Genomic DNA, 20,147 nt, shown 5'->3' on the forward strand with positions numbered 1-20,147 from the left:
AATTTTATTTTTTAAATTCAAAAGCACATACAGATTTTTATAAATATTAGAGTAGTGTCCTCCTGTTTCACTAAAACTTACACTTTGGGTGATTGTCACCACATACAAAATCTGGCCAGAAAATGTATCTTGGGTAATAAGGGGCTTTAGCCAAACACTTGGCAGCTTTGCGGTCACATTCACACACTATTTTTTGGCATTTGTCTTCTAGTGAATCTGGAAAAGACAATGAAAACAAAGTACAAATGGTTCTTAAAGTAATTAAAGGACATCAAATGGTAACAGTAAGCAGTAAATGTAGTATTCAGAAAATTGTCCTGAATGTTAGTTTATTCCTGTATAAATTGTAACATCTTAATTTTTATAACAAGCCTTTTATTTTAACCAATTGTGATTTCTTTCCTCCTCTACTGTTCTTTACATATTTTGAAATTTTGTGCAGTACTTGATTAATAGTAAACCAGAATTCTCCCAAATTACTGGGCTAGACTGAACCTAGATGATGATGATACCTCCCAGCAGATGGAGATAGTGGGAGGAGAGGAGAGGAGAGGGGATTTGTGAGCAATCCCATCTGCAGAGCTCATTTTAGCTGAGAAATTAGTTCTGCTAATTGTGTTGGGAGGAATAAACCCTCAGTGAAGAGTTACCTTTTAATCCTCTGATGCTTACAAAATGGAGGGATTTTATTAGTTTAACTCCTCTTCAGAAAGAAGTAATGGTAATTGTTTTGTATCCTCCCTCTGCTCTAGTCAGAACTGTGTGAGAGAAGTGGCTCTTAAATACATACAGAGAATGAATGCCCTTGTAAAAGATGCAACATTAAAAGTTAGACTTATGTACTATAAAATTGAGTTGCAAAGGTGTTAGACTTCTACAGTAAACTTAACTCACTCATTTATACAATATGACTTGTTAAATAGGCTATTGAATATAGTGTGTAAGGTGCAATTTAACCTTACAAAAACTTGTTTCCTGTGTCTTTCACAAAGGTTTTGTTTGTAACTGTCATGTTGCAGTAACATGGTCTTTTTATTTTCTCCAACTCTGGTATTTGATCAGGTATTTGTAGTATACAGTGACCTGTAGAGAGCAAGTACAACAGTCTTGGAGGACCTACTTATATCAGGTGGCTTCTGACACTGTTAAATCAAAGTTGAATTGAGAAGCATAGAGTGGATCTTTAACTCTGTCCCTGAATCGCTCCCAGCTGTTGGCACAGTAACAGTTAAGATCTAGTCCATGCTATGAAATGGAACTGTGCTTGAAACATAACCATGTTAGATCTCAGAGCAGGTTACATCTGTAGAATAGACAAGATCTTAAATGAGAAGAATGCAGAACAGCACTCTCCCTTTCCCTCCCCCACCCCAAACTTTGCCTCCTTTCTGGCATGTCAGGCACCCTAAATTTAATACTTTGTATATCACGAGCATGCAGTTAACTTATTTTGGCTGTTACTAGAAGGCTGCCTTTAGACCATATTTTTTTTAAAATGGTTAAAATGTGTTGGTTAACATTTATAATCCTAGTGTAGAAATGGTTTAACGCCTTTTTTTAAAAAAAAGTGATAAGTCCACGGACACCTAAAATTGATCACAAGCACTAGTTGGTTAATAACTTTAAAATAGTGCATCTTAAACATGACCTATTGTCATAATCTAGACATGTCCCCCAATGCAGCATTACATGCATTTAAATATGCTAGACTAAAACTAATTCTCAAACGCACCTGAGCAAAACAAATTAAGTTCAAAATGTGCCCTTTCTGTTGGCTAAATATCATATTTGTAAGAAGGAGTAAGTGACAGTAAGAAACCTACTGGCAAGACAACTTCCTGTTTCATATCAGTGTCCATATTTTTGTGTGGTGCCAACAGTAATTGCTTTCTAGATGGCTTCAGGGTTTTTGCTCCCAGGGTTTACCTCTGCAGCAGCAATACAGTTGGAACTACAATTACACGTGAGTAACTTTTGTCTTAAAATTTGTCAAACACTACAACATTTTGTGTTGCCCAGTTTTATGTAATCTTGTAATGAACAACTTAGTTTAAGCAGGGAGAATTAAACTTGCTGAGACCACGAATACTAAGTTTACAACTTTTGTGGGCTTAATCCTTCCTTCTTTTTGTAAACTTAATCACAGAATAACCTCTTCAGCTTCTGTTTTGCTTTACTATTCTCTGCACAGTTATAAAAATAGGAGGTCAGGTGACCAAATGAAAGGTGGAAAGCTAAAAGATAGGAACAAGTTACTGAGTCTGGACAGGGATATTAAACAAATTACTATCTGTTAACTTCCAGTCTCTGTAGTCTGTATACTTGGTATTAGAAAGGTCTCCCCCATTTCCCAATCTTCACTCTTGAAACCAGAAACCAATTTTGTGTCAAAATTTAGCTACATAAATAGAAGAACATAATCTTCTCTAATCTACAGTGGCATCAGGTGTATAATGGCAAAGCATGCTTCCCTCTAGGTGTATCAAATTAAGTTGGTAGTAATAATAATGGTAAGAATCAACACACATGCTCTTTTCAGTGATTGGAATCACTATTAGCAGGTATAAAAACTTGGTGAAAGTCTTCAGGAAGGATTAATGACCTCCAAGATTGACTTCTTTAAATTAAGTAGTTTTCAAAGTAACTGCAATTAAGATATTCATCAGTAAACTAGGTAGAGATGGGGAGAGAGGACAGTAAAGATTTAACAAATAATACATAAAATAATTGTGGCTGTAGGAGTTATACCATACACATTGCAGAATTACTGAGACAATTTACATTGCAATGTTTGGCTACTGTTGTAAAATTGAGAGGGAAGTTACACAGAAAACCTCCCTCCACACTCAAAACATTTAAGTCATAATTACAGCAAAATCTTTCCACTCTGAATCTTATTGTGTGCTGTCAATCTGAGTGAAGTCTTTGATTTCTAATTTCATTACTTTTGATTTAATCTGAGAAAAATTCTGTATAAATAACGTAACTTTAGTTCCCATATTTCAATCTTTGTTTCTGGCTCTCCACTAAAGATATTTCTTGAGGCTGAAGGGAAATAATTTGACTTCCTTCTGAGAGAAGGAAACTTGTACAGTACTCACAATTCTATTTTGCCTCTTGAAGGTATGTTAAAGCTTACAGCTGAAACTCTGGTGCATTGAAAAACATTGTTTAAGCAGCATTTTTGTTGAACATGCATATTCTAAATGTGAATCCCATGTAGTTCCTCTTTCACATTAGTTTTCCTTATCCAAATTTTAGGGCTCAATGAATTCCTATCCTGACTTCTAGGGGAGATTTTTCTGTAGGGGCCTGATGCATTAATTTAGGAAATGAGTACTTGATCAATTTGACAGACTGTAGCTATTGTATAACCAGATTGTTTTGCTTTTCTTAATTTTACATGGTTTTTCCAGCTGGTCATGTCATTACTTAGCATTCCCCTTCTCCCCTCCCATAGTTTGGTAAATGTATTGTAGTTTAAATCTTACGGGAGAAAAAACACATTATCAAGATGCTGTGAGCAAGAAAATAATGACCCAAGGAATTCTGAAGTATGAATTTCTACATATTTTCAAAAAGAGAGTGCGTTTTTTGTGTGGCCTGTGGACATGTTGCTCCCCATATGTAAAGTAGCGCATTATTACATATACTAAAGCAGTGGTTCATAAATTATAGCTATGACTAAGTGGAGCCTTTCCCATTAGGCTGCAGTGTGAAACATTTTGGGAACCCAGCAGCAAGGAACTAGTAGCTGGGAGGAAAGATGGCTTATGAAGGGTGTGTGTGTGTGTGTGTTTTGTTTTTTGGGGGTGGGGGAAAAGTAGGCAAAGAATGGAAAAGTTGCAGAATCACTGTACTAAAGTGTATAGAAATGACAGTCATCCCAGATGTGCTTATGTCCATTTTGAATATTCAGATGTGGAGAAGCATTTCCCGCTATGTGTAAATTGTAAGATGCATTTGAAAGTACTTCAGTTTCTGAGTCTACTGTTGGCAGTGGCTATCTTGATGGCGAAGATTCCATTTGTGACCACAGCAGTGTAGCATAGTGTGGTTCTAGTAGCATGACAGAATGCAAAGTGTGTGTGTGATTGGTGATTAACTTTTTAAAGTTGCCTTGTATTGCTGTACATAGAGGATCGGATATGTATACCCAGTCATAGAAAAATCATCAGTTTGTGATCCCTCACTTTAAAGCTGTGGTTATTTTGAATCTCACTGAAGCTAAAACTTTAAGGATGAACAAATTTAGGAGCGTTAATAGACATGGTGCAAAGAAAGAAGGGCCAAAAATAAAGGAAGGAGGACAAAATAAGGAAGTTACAAGTGGCAGACTGGCATTGTGGTGGTCTTCCATGGACATGTGCCAGAAAGGGAATAGAGGTAATTACTCACCACACACAGCAGCATTGTCTTCACATTCCCAGTTATAGCTCTCTATCTTGGGCTTACAGCCTGCTTGCTCTGCTTTACTGTAGCAGCAGTCATGCTTAAAGCAGCACCTGACAGCAATAAAAAGATGGATTTATGTTTCTCTCACTATAATATTGTGTGGTCATGTAATGTTTGTAATGCTTTTGTTGGCACACTTACCTATTACCACAGTACACTCTCACTATAACAAACCTGTTGGGATCCATGCCTTTTTGTTAGGGCCAGGGGTTCTGTATAGCAAAAGGACAATCAAAGGAACGAAACTGCTGGAGTAAGTTAATGAAGTTGCCTTAGATAAAGGAGTTAGCTTAATTAATAAAATAATAATGATACTTAAGGCTTGGAGTTGGTCACAGAAGGTGATTTTAGGTGATCTCTGCACCTTGAGCCATGGTAACAAGGGTCAGGCTGTCGGCCCCTGCCGCAGCAGGGCTTCCGCTTCAGCCCTGGGAGGCTGGATGTGGGCCCACTCCTTAGTTTCTGCCCTTGGGCTTAACGTATGATGCCACAGAAAAATTGTGCATGCATGTGCAACATCCTTTTTTTTACAGTACTGTACTGTAGTTGGGATCCAGGGACTGCTACGTTATAGCTGAAGGTTTGTAATAATGAAGGGCATTATAGCGAGGGTGTACTGTACATAGGCTGTGCAACCACAAAACACTAAATGTCTCCATGAACAAATTCTTCTAGATCCAGTCGAGTCTTAATGAGAGAATAGATAATTGGCTTTAAATGTAGTATAGCACTTAAGCAACATTCTTTTGCCATGTTTATTCATATATCTAACCACTACTGAAAAAAACAAGTAGAATATCTAAGATCCACATTAGCTAATTTCCTGCAGTGCGGGGAAGGGCTTCAGCAGAGGGCAGGCAGCTGGAGGCTACATTGCTACAAATAGCAATGTATCTATTGAGGCATGGTTTAGGCAAGCAGAGTAAAGACAAGTCTGAAGGGCACAGGTATGTAGTGGAGTACATATCCTACATGGCCCACAGCCCCACACACTCAAGTATGTACTCCCTTCAGGTGTGTCTTTACTTGCCTAAGCTGTGCCTCACTGTCTCCATTGCTGTTTATACCTGGAGGGGGTTACATGGGTCTATACACTACACACCATGAAAAGAAGTGTGCAGTATAATAGTACCCTGGCACAGTTAAGGGCATCCATTTTTGGATTTTATTACTAAAGAAGATAAGACAGTAAGGTATATTATGAAATAGTATTGTTTAAATAAAGACATTACTTAAGCTGTACTGTACTGTCCCTTAATTGTGGTAGAGAACCAAGCAATTCTTGTAGAGTGTATGGCCCTCAGTGAACAGACATGACTACTGTTTAATCAGAATAAAAGCAGAATTGTTGCTTAATTGGGATTTATTTGGACAGCACTGCTGAATTAAGTTGGTAAATGTCATTTAGTGAATGAAATTGAGTTGCTAATTTAGAAAAAATTTTGGGGATAACTCAAAATGCCTCACCCTTCCTGTTTGCTTTGTTTTTAAAAGACTTCATAATTAACACAGCTAATATAGAAAAGCTATATAGGAAATAGTATTTTATTGTAAAATTGCTAGCATTTCATAAACCTTCTTGATTCTTGAGCCAGAGTCACTACTGTTGCAACAACCTTTGACAACTGGGGACATTTTGGGGGGATCTGGAATTAGGCGGCTGTAGGCTCTGCTACAAATTTTGGAGTCTTAACTATGCAATCATTACTGGTACACTCCTTTCTGTTCAGATGGAGAGTCGGATGTGTTAGTGAGCCCTTTTTGTTCAGTGATGACATCTGGTCTTTTCTGGTGACAAACAAATATAGTATTGTAGTGCGTATATGATTTTTTAGATAGTTCCTAGATTGGCATGTTTCACTTTTTAGGATCTGGACCTACAAAGATTAAAAAGTAGTGCTTTGACTTTCAGCACTATCAAGTTTTTATTTTTGTCTTTATTTTTGTTAAACTAATACTTGGCAGCTCGACATGACCCTTCATCTAAAGATTGCGAAGTTTCACAATGCTCTTGTGGTGTAGTTAAATATATGTATTTGACAGATAAAGAAACAAAGCACAGAAAAAATTGGTGACTTGTCCAAACTCCCTCAGCAGGACTGAGGTAGTCAGAAATATAGCCCAGGAAGTCATGGTTCTCTGCACCATGTTCTAACTACTAGATTATGCTGCCTCATGGAGTTAAAATTTACTATGTTTGTGGAAAAACAAAACAAGCCTTTGCCTAGCTGAAGTTTAGGAATTAATTTTAATCCATTTGTTTCAAATGTTTAAATACAAAAGTGTATTTAAGAATTGCTGTGTCTTACTTTGATTTTTATGAAAGTAACATAGCTGTAGGGATGTGATCAAAACATCAAAGAAATAAAACAGGGAGAATAGGAACTCAGCTGCCCTTTGTGAAGCCCAAGTCTTCATAAAGGTCTTGTACTTTCTAGCTGCTGTCTAAATTGAGAAGCTCCATAAAGAGGTCTTAAAAACCAAGACAAAAGAAGGCAAGTTGTGTACCCACTAAACCCATACCACAAATAGCCATATTTTTTAAGCAGGAAGCTGGCTTGCCACCAGGGGCTTTTTATGGCATCTGAAAAAATATACCCCAGAATGAAGGATTTGAGCTTACAGTGACCACAAGCAAAGATAATACTCTTCTTTCCATCTGTATTCCTAATTTAGTAATTAAAGTAGCAATTACCTTCCACAGAGTTGTCTACAAAATAAATGTCAGATGTTACATTCAAAAGCTTCAAATAACCAGCCAGAGGATCATAAAATTTACTCCGCGTACAGTCAAGATTTCAGTACAACAAAGGAGTTTAAAATGTAATCTGTTTGTATATTCTAGCCCTAAAGAAATATTCAAAATAAAGTTCTGCTTTCCTGTTGGTTACAATACCATTTACTGTTAGGGTACCAACATCCCAAATTTGGGGTGCAACAGATAATGCAGAGGAGAGGGAGTGTCTTAGTAGGTTCATATTCCCAATGATTATCTTTAGAGCAGGCATTTTGTAGCTGAAAGATCAGAGTATGGTTACTACCAAGTGTAGTTTAAGATGTTGACATCCGTATGGATCCCACTGTAACCACTCGTGCACGTAACCAGATCTTATTTTTCATAGTGTCTTTGAGGCTATGCATGCTTGTGTTTATGTGCCATACAAATCCAAGAGCAAGGAATTTTAATGAATCTGTAAACTCCCTATGACAGGAGAATTGCTAATATATTTGCTCTTTTTAAGAAAAAGGAGGGGGAGGGAGTAATCCAGGCAACTACAGGCCTGTTAACTTGACCTCAATTATGTGCAAGGTCTTGGAACAAATTTGGAAAGAGAAAGTAGTTAAGGACATAAAGGTGAATGGTGATTGGGATAAAATACAATATGCCTTTTCAAAAGGTAGATTGTGCCAGACCAACCTGATCACCTTTGAGAAGATAAGTGCTTTTCTTAGATATTAAATCTTCTACATTTCCTTTATCTGGATTTTAGTAAGGTATTTGAGACCGTTCCACATGGCAAAATAATTAAATTGGAGAAGATGGGGATTAATATGAGAATTGAAAGTTGGATAAGGAACTGGTTAAAGGGGAGATTTCAGTGCGTCATACTGAAAGATGACCTGTCAGGCTGGAGGGAGGTTACTAGTGGAATTCTTCAGGGAAGGTCTTGGGGCCCATTTTTATTATTGACTTGCCACAAAAAGCAGGAGTGTGCTAATAAAATTTGCAGATGACACAAAGTTGGGAGGTATTGCCAATATGGAGGAGGACCAGAATATCATACAAGAAAATCTGGGTGACCTTGAAAACTGGAGAAATAGAAATAGGATGAAATTTAATAGTGCAAACTGCAAGGTCATGCACTTACGGACTAACAAATCTTTTTGCTATAAGATGGGGATGACAGTTGGAAGTGATGGAGGAGAGAGACATTGGTGTGTTGGTTGATCACAGGATGACTGAGTTGCCAAGGTGATGTGGCTGTGAAAAAAGGCTAATGTAGTCCTAAAATACATCAGATGAGGTATTTCCAGTAGAGACCGGGAACTGTTAGTACCATTATGCAAGACATTGGTGAGACTTCATCTGGAATAGTGTGTGCAATTCTGGTCTCCTCTTTTAAGAAAGATGAATTCAAACTGGAACAGGTGCAGAGAACAGCTACTAGGATGATCCAAGGAATGGAAAACCTACCTTAGGAGAGAAAACTCAATGAGCTTGGCTTGTTTCATCATCATCATGTTCCCATTACGCCTCTGGTGTTTAGGGCAGCAACAAAGCTCCCCCAGTGATGAGCGCTGTCATTGCCAGGAGGCATTGGAGATGGATTGGCCATATGCTTCGGATGGAAAATGATTCCATCACTAGAGTAGCAATAAGATGGACACTTGAAGGCAAGCAAAAATGAGGCTGCCCAAAAAAACATGATGAAGAGCTGTGGAAGCCGAGCTGAAAATCTTGGGGCGTAGCTGGGGAACCATTGAAAGACTTATCAGAAACAGACAGGAGCAGCTTGTTTAACCAAACCAAACCAAAAGAAGGCTTAGGGCAGATATGATTGCTCTCTATAAATACCAGGGAGAGGGAAGAGTCATTTAAGTTAAGCACCACTGTGGACACAAGAATAAATGGATATAACCTGGCCATCAACAAGTTTACGCTTGAAATTAGGCTAAGTTTTCTAACCATCAGAGGAGTAAAGTTCTGGAACAGCCTTCCAATTGGGGCAGTGGAGGCAAAAAACAAGTGGCTTCAAGACAGAGTTTGATAAGTTTATGGAGGGGATGGTACGAGGAGAAGGCCTACAATGGCATGTAGCTGATCTGCAACTGCTAGCAGCAATCATCTCCAACAGCTGGTGATGGGGCCCTAGACGGGGAGGACTCTAAGTTACTACAGAGCATTCTTTCCCAGGTGTCTGGCTGGTGTCTTGACCACATGCTCACGGTCTAACTGATTCCCATATTTGAGATTGGGAAGGAATTTCCCACGGTCAGATTGGCAGAAACCCTGAGGTTTTTAATCTTCCTCTGCAGCATGGGGTGCACAGGTCACTTGCAGGTTTAAACTAGTGTAAATGGCAAATTCTCTGTAACTTGAAGTCTTTAAATCATGATTTGATGACTTCAGTAACTCAGCCAGAGGTTAGGGGTCTATTACAGGAGTGGGTGAGATTCTGCGGCCTACAATGTGCAGGAGGTCAGGCTAGATCAGGGGAGGGCAAACTACAGGCTGGATCTGGCCTGTCAAGGCTTTCAATCCAGCTCGGGGGATTGCCAGTCCCGTGGCGCAGCAGAGCTAAGGCAGGCTCCCTGGCCCTGCGCCACTCCCGGAAGCGGCCAGCACCATATCCTTGTGGCCCCTTGGGTGAGGCGGAGGGCTGTGTGTGCTGCCCTCGCCTGCAGGCACTGCTGCTGCAGCTCCCACCCCCAGGAACCACTGCCGGACATGCTGGCCACTTCCGGGAGTGGTGCAGGGCCAGGGCAAGCAGGGAGCCTGCCTTAGCTCTGCTGCACGCCACTGCCACCCCGGAGCTGCTGGAGGTAAGTGGCGCTGGGCTGGAGCCCACACCCCAAACTCCTCCGGCACCCCACACCTAAACGCCCTGCCCTAAGCCCCCTAACCCCGTGCCTTGAGCCGCTGGTGCACCCAACCCCCTGCTCTGAGCCCCTTCCTGCACTCTGCACCCCCTCCTGACCCCAACCCCCTGCCCTGAGCCCTCAAACCCCTGTCCTGAGCCCCCTCCTGCACCTCACACCATTCCTATATGCCAACCCCTTGTCCTGAACCCCTTCCTACACACTGCACCCCCTCCCACAGCCCACACTCCCTCCCGCACCCCAACCCCTTGCCCCAGCCCTACCTTCATGGTCTTGCATACAATTTCCCCACCGAGATATGGCCCTCGGACCAAAAGGTTTGCCCATCCCGGGCTAGATGATGATGGGCCCTTCTGACCTTAAAGTTTGAGTGATAAAGGGTGGGTCGGCCACAAACGTTCCTTAGCTCCCTTGCAATTCCTTAGCTACATGGGCTTTGACTTAAAGAAGCAGGGATGGCATGTGGTTCATAGAATCCACACTGACTACAGCATCTCTAAGAATCACAATTACTGTAGGGTAAGTAACCATACTTTCATTTTCAAGTATGTGGGTAACGCATGGCCAGAAAGTGTTAAACATCCTGCAAAATAAATAACTCTCAAAAGACACGTGGGGAGATAATGTTTGTCTGTTTACGTATGTCTGAGTAGGGTTGACAATGTAATCAACAGTCCCTGTCTATGTTGTATTCTGATAGTTCAGAGATCAAAAGAACATCCTAGCATTTAAATGAATTGTAAACATAGGATATCTCGGTATTCATCTATCTTTCATACTGTGAATGGTGGAGGAACAAGCAAATGGCTTTAATTCTATAGCTAAGTAATGGTAATGGACCTCCTTCTAAGTTATCCTAATTACCTTTTGTTCCTGGAGGAACTCCCAACTTGTCAAAGAGGACATGAAATTGTATAAAAGATCCTTGGGTCTTGATTCTGTCATCTCAGATCTGCTTAAGCTTCATCAGGGAAAGTTTGAGTCACAAGACTGAGGTCCCAGTTATGCTATTATGCCTTGAATGAGATTTGGACATTGGACTATAACCTATGAACTATTTCTGAAAACTCTTTGCAACTACAAAGCCCACGATCTCTGGTATGAATCTGAACCTCAATGAATTGAACTCATGTCTGTATATATATTCATCTTTTTAACCATACTCTTGTTTTTTAATAAATTTTAGTTCACAAGAATTGGCTGTAGTGTATATTTGGGTAAGATCTGGAATATTCAATAACCTGGGAGGTAATGTGTCCGATCCTTTGGGATTGGTAGAACCTTTTCTTTTATATGATGAAATAAGATTTTCAGATATCATCATATTTGACTTAGCTACTTGGATGGAGACCTAAGGCTGGAACACTTTAAGGGAAGCGTTTGGACTTCTGAGTAACCAGTAAGGTAATAAAGAAGCTGTTTTGTGCTGGCTTGGTAAATCTAAATGTTGGAATATCCACCAACTTTTGGGGTTTTGGCTGCCCTATTCTTTGCAGTTCACCATAATTGAGTGACCACAGCTGGCCCCACTGAGATCCCGGTCACAATGTGTCTGTGGATCCTGCTGTAGGTGACTGACAGGCAGTACCCTTACCAGATGGTGAGAGTGAGGAATCTTGGCTGTATCAATCAAATAGGGATTGAGGTACTGCTTTTTGAACTTAGTCTTTGTTTTGGCTGCCACGTCAAGTGCACAATGTTTCACAAAGGTCAGTGACTTGCTTATGGCTGCCTTACAGATCTCGGAGATCAGTATATTTCTAAAGCAGGCTGAAGATGTCCCCTGGGCCCTGGTATAGCATTCCTTGACATTTTTGGGAGAGGCTTTCCAGTCAATTGATAGCAGATTACACAGTGCATTTCACTGCTTTGAGATACTCTCAGGCTAGATGACTTGGCATTTCTGCACACCAGGTATATGGGCACAGAGACCAAGGTAGAAGTCCTGAAAGATTTGGCCCTTGTAATAAAGCAGGGCCCTGAACATGTATGAAGCTTCTTTACTGATGAGTGCAGCTGAGGGAAGACCATCCGTAGAATAATACTGGTTCACAGGGAATTCTGAGAACACTTTAGGGATGAATCTTGGGTGCAGTTTAATCACCACTTTGTCATCATGGAAGGATATATATTGCTGTCCTGCCAGGAGAGCTTGCAGTTCTCACTCTCCATGTTGGCGTGATGGCTATGAGAGAGACTCGTAATGGTGAGGTGGTATAACGAACATTACATTAACTATTTGAATTGAGGCTCCATGAGCTGTAGAACCACATCAAGCTTCCATGTGGGAGCAGGGTCTCTAACCATAGGGCAGGCATGGAGAAGGCCCTTGAAGAATCTCAATACGGTGGAATGTGAAAAGATTGAACGTGACTGTATTGGGGTGTGGCATGCTAATATTGCTGCCAGATGGACTTTAGCTCCATTTAAAAGGCTAGGCCTGCTTGCTTCAGCAGCAGTATGCAGTGCAGAATCTTTGGTATTGGGGCCTCCACTGGCTTCACATTGAGTTCACCCTGACCTGCCAGTATGGAAAATCTTTTTCCACTTCAAGAAGTAAGGCTTCCTGGTGGAGGGTTTGACACTGTAAAATGATCTTTTGGACCTGCAGGGAGTAATTTTTAGCAGTCCTGCTCAACCACCCGACATCTAGGTCATCAGAAGCAGTAACTGGGCCTGGGAGCAATATTTGACCATAGTTTTATGAAAACATGTCTGAACAGGTGGGAAGGCATATGGGGAAATGGCTGGGCATATGTAGGTGGTCTGATAGCCCACTACTGGCAGAGTCAATTTTGACTATCTTGACCATAGCTTGGATATGATCCTGGAGATCAGTGGGAAGATTTACTTTGCTGGTGTCAACAACTGCTGTACAAGGCACCTAGAAGGGAGCCAGAGCTCATATCTCCTTGGGAGCAGAAAGGGGATGATGCACTTGGCATTGTCTGCCATGGCAAACAGTCTATCGTGGGAGTTGTATACCAATGGAATATCAGTTCCAGGATGGATTTCTTCAGTGACTGCTGATGGCTGGTTGCCACGTTCCTTATCAGAAAGTCCACTAGGTTGTTGCTGACCCCTGGTAAGTGCAGAGCTATCTTAGTCACTCCATGCTGACTGCACCATTCCCAGAACTATAGCCTCCCCTGCAGAAAGGGGATGATGATCAAGTGCATCCTTGCCCACAGTAAATCAAATACTTCTTGTGGGTCAAGTAGATGGTGATATGCAAATTGGAGCAGTGACCTCATCTTGAGTTTGGAGTGATGGGATGATGGAGGCAAGTATTACCATCCTGAACTTGTGATGGTGTATATATTTGAGTCTGCTGAGGTCTAGTATAGGATGGTGCCTCTTTATTTCCTCTAGATAAAGGACTCTGATGGGTCTGGCATCACAGTGCCCCATTGTGGCAGGGGTGGATGGGGTGTCGGGGCCTCGCCACTCAAGTTCCCACGCCCATCCCTTGAAGGGCGTTCCAATGTGGCTCAATGGCCGGTTTCCCCGTGCTCGCCCCTTGGTCGGGGTAGCGGGACCTAATGGCCAGAGTCCATCTGTCGCACCCCAAGTATCCGGGCAGAGTGGCCCAATGGCCAGAGTCCATCTAGCTCGCCCTGAGTATCCAGGCAGTGTGGCCCAACGGCCAGAGTGGTAGGGGGACCCGGGCCCGCCCTCTCCAAGGGTCCCGACCCAGGACTCTCCTATTGGCGGGGTTTCCCCTCGCGCTTAGCTTGGTGGTGATCCGCCCACAACACGCCGAGGGTCAGTGCAGTTTTAATGCTGCTTGTCTCTAAAGTTCCCCTGGGTCACTTTCTACCCTCAACGTTGTGTTCTCCACACTGGGGGGCAGGGCCTCCGGTCCATCCCCTCCTGTTGAGACCTCCATCTGGGACGCCAGGTGCGTCCCAGCTTGGCTGGATCCTGGAGCATTGGCTGTCCCTCCTCAAGAGCTGGCGGTGTGCCGCCTCCTACTCCGGTGGTCAACCTAGACTGAACACTTCTGCAGGCTTTTATACCTATTCTCCAGTTGGAGCATGCCCAGCAGGGCTTCCGGGGCGGGGCGTCCTCTGTCAGGAAGGAAGGGTTAACCCCTGCGGTACCAGTGCAGGGCCACTCTGCCCCATCACAGACTCTCTTTGTTGTACCTAGGGTATTTCCTGGTCTAGTACTCTGTGGTAAAACTGGGTATGCAATCTCTGGTGTGTGGTGGTTGAGGGTATGCCTTTCAATAGGGTGGAAGAGCATAGATTCCTAAAGAGCATAGATTCACTGTGGAATCTCAGTGAATATAAGTAGGGGGTCTCCTTAAATCACAGAGAAATCACACAATTTTTGCAGGTTGGTCATGACATAAATAGCATATTTCAAGGATGTAGCAACCTTTACTGACTAAAGTGCTGTGCTGCGCTAGCATGCCTTCAGAGCTGCATGCCCAGGCAGGAGCTGCCACTATCTGCTCGGCTTTCAGAGCTGGGTGACCCTAGACCATATTTCACAGGGGAGACCAGATTCCCCAGTTCTGAATTTGGTAAAGCCTCATATTTAGGGGTCTTAGTCCATTTGCTGAACAGCTACCAACATTTGAGGGGTTAATTCTAAATTGTGGCTTGTACCTTACAAGGGAACATCCCAAGATTTGGCATCTTAGTGCTTTTTGCATGATCACCATCATCATCATCATGGTGGTCATAGACTTGGGTGCCTTTTAGGCTAAACTGGCTTTTTATGATGTCTTGGCTCCTCTGCTTTTGTAAGGAAGCTTGGGCAGGAAGAACGTCTCTCTCTGCCTATTTGGCCCACTGACAAGAATAGGCCACCTTCAATTGGAGTGAGGCTGCTTGAATGTACCTTCCTTCCAAACAGCTCACAGGCACAGGGCTCTTGTGCGGCCCAGATGCACAGTATTCAAATAAAATCCAGTGTTGCATGCATAAGGTGTATGAATGTACACCTAGAGTGGAATCCACACTGGCACAAAAATGTATAATTTATAAATATACTTTTTTGGATAATTTGGTCTGTTTGCACAAGTTTTCTTTCATAGATTCCTTTTTTTCAGACACTAATAACAATCTAAACCACTCACTTTTGGGGTTGAAATTTTCCATGTTTGGGCCCATAAATAATTTTTTTCTGGAAAGAGTAAGAAATATCCTTCCAGCTCTTCATTACAAAAGGCAAAAAAGCTGCTTTTTATCCTTGTGAGAACATTACCATCATTTCTGATATACAGAACTTAAAAAGGGATGAGCTTTAAAACTTCCTCTGAGAAGATGGATTATAAAATGAAGTCTGGGACACTCGGTCAAACAATAGCAGTAGCAAAGTGGTGAACTCATCCTATAAAGTTAGTACAACTCACTGAGCGGAGTTCAAAGCCAAGGAAGACTCATGTAAAAATTTCATTGCAATGGAATTTTAGCACTCTGAAGCTACACCTTGCCCACTGGGCCAGATACTGCCCCCATTTATACACCCCACTAGTGTTAAATAGGCTAAATTCTTACCTGATTTACAGCCTATTTTATTCTCTCCCCTACTGTTCTTGTGTTAAACCCAGTATTTTGGTTAAATATAAATGTGTTCTCTTACCAGTCTACTTTATCCTTGGGCCAGCCTTGCCCTCCCAGACCACAATAGCATCCATAACGTAGATAGGCAAAAGGAGTGCGTCCTGTGCTGCATTTAATGGCTCCAGCTAATTCAAGGATTCCTCTTCGATTCCTAGAATGTTTTTTTCCCAAAGCACCTTTATAATCTAAAGAAAAACCAAGATGCTTCACTCAGTATCTGAATAATCTTTCTGAGAATGTTCACTATGCACTTTAGAGCTTCAGTTATTTGAAACTGTTAATGTTGTCTTTACTCTGTTAGAGATTTTAATGTTTAAATGCTTGTTTTTTAACATACTACTAAGAGCATAGTAAAGTGGTAGAGTCCTCTACATTATTAAATAAAATTGGGTCATGTAGTGGGGAGGATATGTTGGCTTTAAATTCCATTGTATAATCTATGACAGATTATCAATCGTTATGACAGAAGTAATAATGGTCATACTTAGACTTCAAAGGAAGACTATAAATGACCCTCCGATGAGAGGATTAGAATAGAGTTTGACTGACAGTTATGACCTCAAGCACTGGGATGTTGGAATAAAGGCAGAGCCCATTATAATTGGAGAGAGAGAGCTAGAACGTTGGAACCCTAATCTCCAATTTACCAGGACTGTAATTATAAGATGTAACCTACCTAACTAGGCTTTTACCTATCCTGGATACGAGATAATTCATTTATTTGATTTACTAATACACTACAAAACTTCCCAACCTGAGTAGTGCTGCAACCCAGTGTGCCAGGTTGCAACACCCAGAACAGGGAGCCAGCCCAAAGGACATGAATTGCTGCTGCAGAGTGAAAACCCATCCCACCTCCCTCCCTCCCCTGACCTGCTCTCTGCACCATGCTGCGATTAGGGTTGTGCTGGGGCAGAGGGTGCTGCTGCAGATGGTCTGTGCCCCTCAGCAGGGTGAGGAGGAGGAAGTAGAGTTCACCCATTGAACCAGAAAGCTTTATCTGCTACAGGAAATAATTTTTATTTACACTGAGGTCTAAGGTGCATAACTTTATAAAATTATGATGCATAACTAAATAAATTTACAGAAGCCCATTATAACACTGCCTATTCTTCAGGCTGCTTGACACTTCCCATTATAAGACCCTGTCTTCAGTGGCTTACAACTTTGCCAAATTTTAGTCCTTTGGGGTGAAATTTTCCATATTGGGGGTGTCACTCACACATATATTGGGATGTGTTACTCAGACACAATTTTGTTTTAAACATTTGAGCCACAACAGTTCAGCCACTTCAGAGATCAAGTCTACGGGTTGTTATGCAATGTTTAAAAAAAATTCTAATTAACTTTTCTCTGAAAATCTCTGACCCCCTTGTTTTAGAGCAGTGATTAGTAATTTGGCCGGGGGAGCCCTTTGTGTCATGGATATGCCTTTTTACTTCCCTATGAAAATCTGTCCAAATTGGCCAAGTAATGCACTTTTGAAAAATGTTTCCACATGCCTAGCAGAGACTTCATAGACTTCTAGCAGTTGATTTTTTTTCAAGATTCAATGCATGCTCAAGCTTCACAGCTCCTAGTACTGACCAGATTGTTCATGTGCTGTCTCCATAGAGTGACTGAGCATGCCTGAGGCTTCTGGAGAAGCTGGGCCTTCTCTGTAGTTGTTGCTCAAGAGTGGGCTTGGTTGGGTGATGAGCACCAGAACTGAGAGGAGGGAGCCTGTCTCTCCAATGCTCTCAATGTTCCCCCCTAAAGAAGCCCAGGCAGCATAAAAAAGGAAGCCATCTGACCTGAATACAGAGGGGACCAGAGCCAGACTTGGAGACTGGGAGTGTGTGTGTGTGTGTGTGTTTCGGGGGAAAGGGGGATTGGGACAAGGAGCCTAGTAGAACCTTCATTGAGTCCCATTGTGCATTTGCATTAGTATAGAAGAATTCTTCTTCTATAGTATGTGATCATGTACTTAGACTGTTTTCCACAAGACCCCTGCCTCATTCAGGGCACAGGCTGGAGTCCGTAATGTAGAGTCATGCTATAATGAAGGAGATTGTCTGTCTGTAAAATCCCTGATTCATTTGTTGCAGAAATTGGAAGGTGTGTAGTGAATCAGGCAGGGGATTGCAGGAAGAGAAAGGACTATCTCATGGTTAAGGTAGTTAAATGCTTCCCTGGAGAATTGAATTCTATCCCTGCTTCTGCCACAGAGTTCCTAGGGCAGGAAAGTCACTCAAACCAAACTTCTCATTGGTGGTCATTAACTGTGTTCCTTATTTTGTGGGTGCCCAACTTGATACCCTGGGTTTACTCTGCAGAAGTGCTGAGCACTCAGCTGCAACTGAAGTTCATGGGAGCTGTGCTTTGAACAACTTAAATCCTATATAAAGCTAAGTATTTGGGAAAATCAGGTCCTAGTGTCTTAAGTGTGGCATCCAAACCGATGGATACTTTGGACGTTACTCTCTCTCTCGCTCTCTCTCTGCCTCAGTTCCCCATCTGTAAAATGGGGATAAGACCCCCCCTCATCTCATGGGGTGTTGTGGAAAATAAAATCATTAATGTTTGTAAAACACTCATGCTGTATTAAAGAGCACCACAGAAAACCCCAGGATAAAAGTGAACATGGAATTATTAGAGCAGGGTTTGAATAATGTGCAGTAAATTGAGCAATAAGGAGAAAATAAAATATTTAATAACTGTTCACTAAGTGAGCACTGCTCCTTCTGGACTATGAATATGGGAGGGGTCCTGTGGAAAAATAGTATGTAATTAAAGACTAAATCATAATGTGCCCACATAAGGGGGCTTACTTAAGGTTGTACAGGCAATCTTGATTCTGGCATTTCCTAATCTTTGATTCTAGCATTTCCTAATGTTTTGACTTTGCCCTCTTAATATTTTTATATATACTCCACATGAGCTATGGATAAATGTGTAGGTCTGCAATATATATTTTGCTGGGATCTGCAATCTTTAGTTTAAAGTATTGTTATGTAAATCTTTTGCATCTAGCACTGATTTTTTTTTAGGTTTTTTTTTTGTGTGTGAAAGAAATGCAAAACCTACTTTATATTTGCAACATTAAGGTTACAGTTAGCCACCCAGAAGTCAAGAAACTGAAAAGCTCTGAGTGCCAGCTGTAAAGTGGCCGCATTACAAATATTCTCTCTGAAGTGGTAGATCATTTTTCAATTACTACTTGGACTATCCGTTTCTGATTTGGCTGAGTTATACGTTATCCAAATACTTTCTACAGACTTGTGGCACCTTAGAGACTGACAAATTTATTAGCGCATAATGAATGCTCAAGAGTGGGCTTGGCTGGGTGACGAGCGCCAGAACTGAGAGGAGAGCGCCTTATGCTCTAATAAATTTGTTAGTCTCTAAGGTGCCACAATTCCTCCTTTTCTTTTTACGGATCCAGACTAACGGGCTGCTACTCTGAAGCCTGTCAGACGATTGTAACTGCACACGCCCAGCCCAGGTTTTGTGTTCAATTAAATAGAATACAGCCCAGATCCCCGCTGTGAGGCGATGCCTGGAGGAGCCCGTAGACCCGTACTGAGACCGAAGTGATTTCTCGCTCACCCGACCCCTGAACTTTTCACTCTGGCTTCCCTCTCTCTGCTCGGGGGGGACACTCTCTCCTTCCCAACTTCTGTTGGACTCTAACTTGTTTCAGACCAATGGCCCCAAGGCAGCTCCCCCTGTGTTCGCTGCAGCTGGGCCCCGGCGAAAGGGCAGGCCGGCGGCCGCAAGCTCTCCACTCACCCGTCTGCAGCAGGAGCAGCAGAGGCAGCAAGAACGCCAGGCGTCGGGGTCCCATGAGGAGCGCCGCGGAGTCGGGCGGGTGGCCGGCGGCCGCGGGTGAGTCGCTGCGCTTCTGTCTCCCTGGCGCTCAGCCTGGGCTCGCGGTCCCTGCCGAGGCTGCTGCGCACCGTGAGCGGTGGGTGGGTGAGAACAGCGTCTGCTGCCTATAAAGCGTTGCCCTCAGCCTGCCCCCCCCTCCTGTTCTTCACGTCTGCAGAGCGTGAGGCCAAGCCTCGGGGTCCATTCGCCCTTGGGAGGGGCGCCTGCTGCTGCCCCAGTCAAGGAAGAGACTCGTGAAGCGCTGGCACCATTCACTTGGGTAGCAAGCGACCTGAGGCTGGGCTCCAGGGCCAGACTGTCGGCTCCAGAGCCCTGCTCCTCAGGGACAGTCCGCTTTTGCAGCGGCAGTGGAGCTTGGTCTTATTTCTGGAGACTTACTAGTCATCATCATTGTAATAATTCCACAAATGCTCAAAGTAAAACCCCCAGCACAAGAGCATGAAATCTTGTCAGTATCGGAAAATGCAGGGGACAAATATTAAAACCTCTGCATGCATCAATTCTGTGTGCAGTCAGATACTCTGCTCTCTGCTGTAGGCTCCTGCTTATCCACACTCTCTCTCCAGCCACCACAGGGGGATTTGGGGGTGAGGGAGAATACGGATTTTAAGGAACTAAGTATATTCTTATATTATTTCTATTGTG

The 20,147-nt window shown here is 42.6% G+C and overlaps 1 protein-coding gene across 1 annotated transcript; it reads right to left on the reverse strand.

Annotated features, from left to right (window-relative positions):
• On the reverse strand, positions 1 to 19,573 carry PLA2G10 (phospholipase A2 group X). The gene is made up of 4 exons (XM_073362410.2): positions 19,404 to 19,573; positions 15,652 to 15,817; positions 4,399 to 4,505; positions 1 to 216 (listed from the first exon to the last, which is right to left on the reverse strand). The coding sequence occupies exons 1-4, from the start codon at positions 19,456 to 19,458 to the stop codon at positions 71 to 73; spliced, it is 474 nt and encodes a 157-aa protein (XP_073218511.1). The 5' UTR covers positions 19,459 to 19,573; the 3' UTR covers positions 1 to 70.
• Positions 19,574 to 20,147: the final 574 nt, after the last annotated feature.

The sequence above is a fragment of the Lepidochelys kempii genome, chromosome 10, assembly GCF_965140285.1.
Source record: "Lepidochelys kempii isolate rLepKem1 chromosome 10, rLepKem1.hap1, whole genome shotgun sequence".
In the NCBI taxonomy this organism is placed as follows: Eukaryota; Metazoa; Chordata; order Testudines; family Cheloniidae; genus Lepidochelys; species Lepidochelys kempii.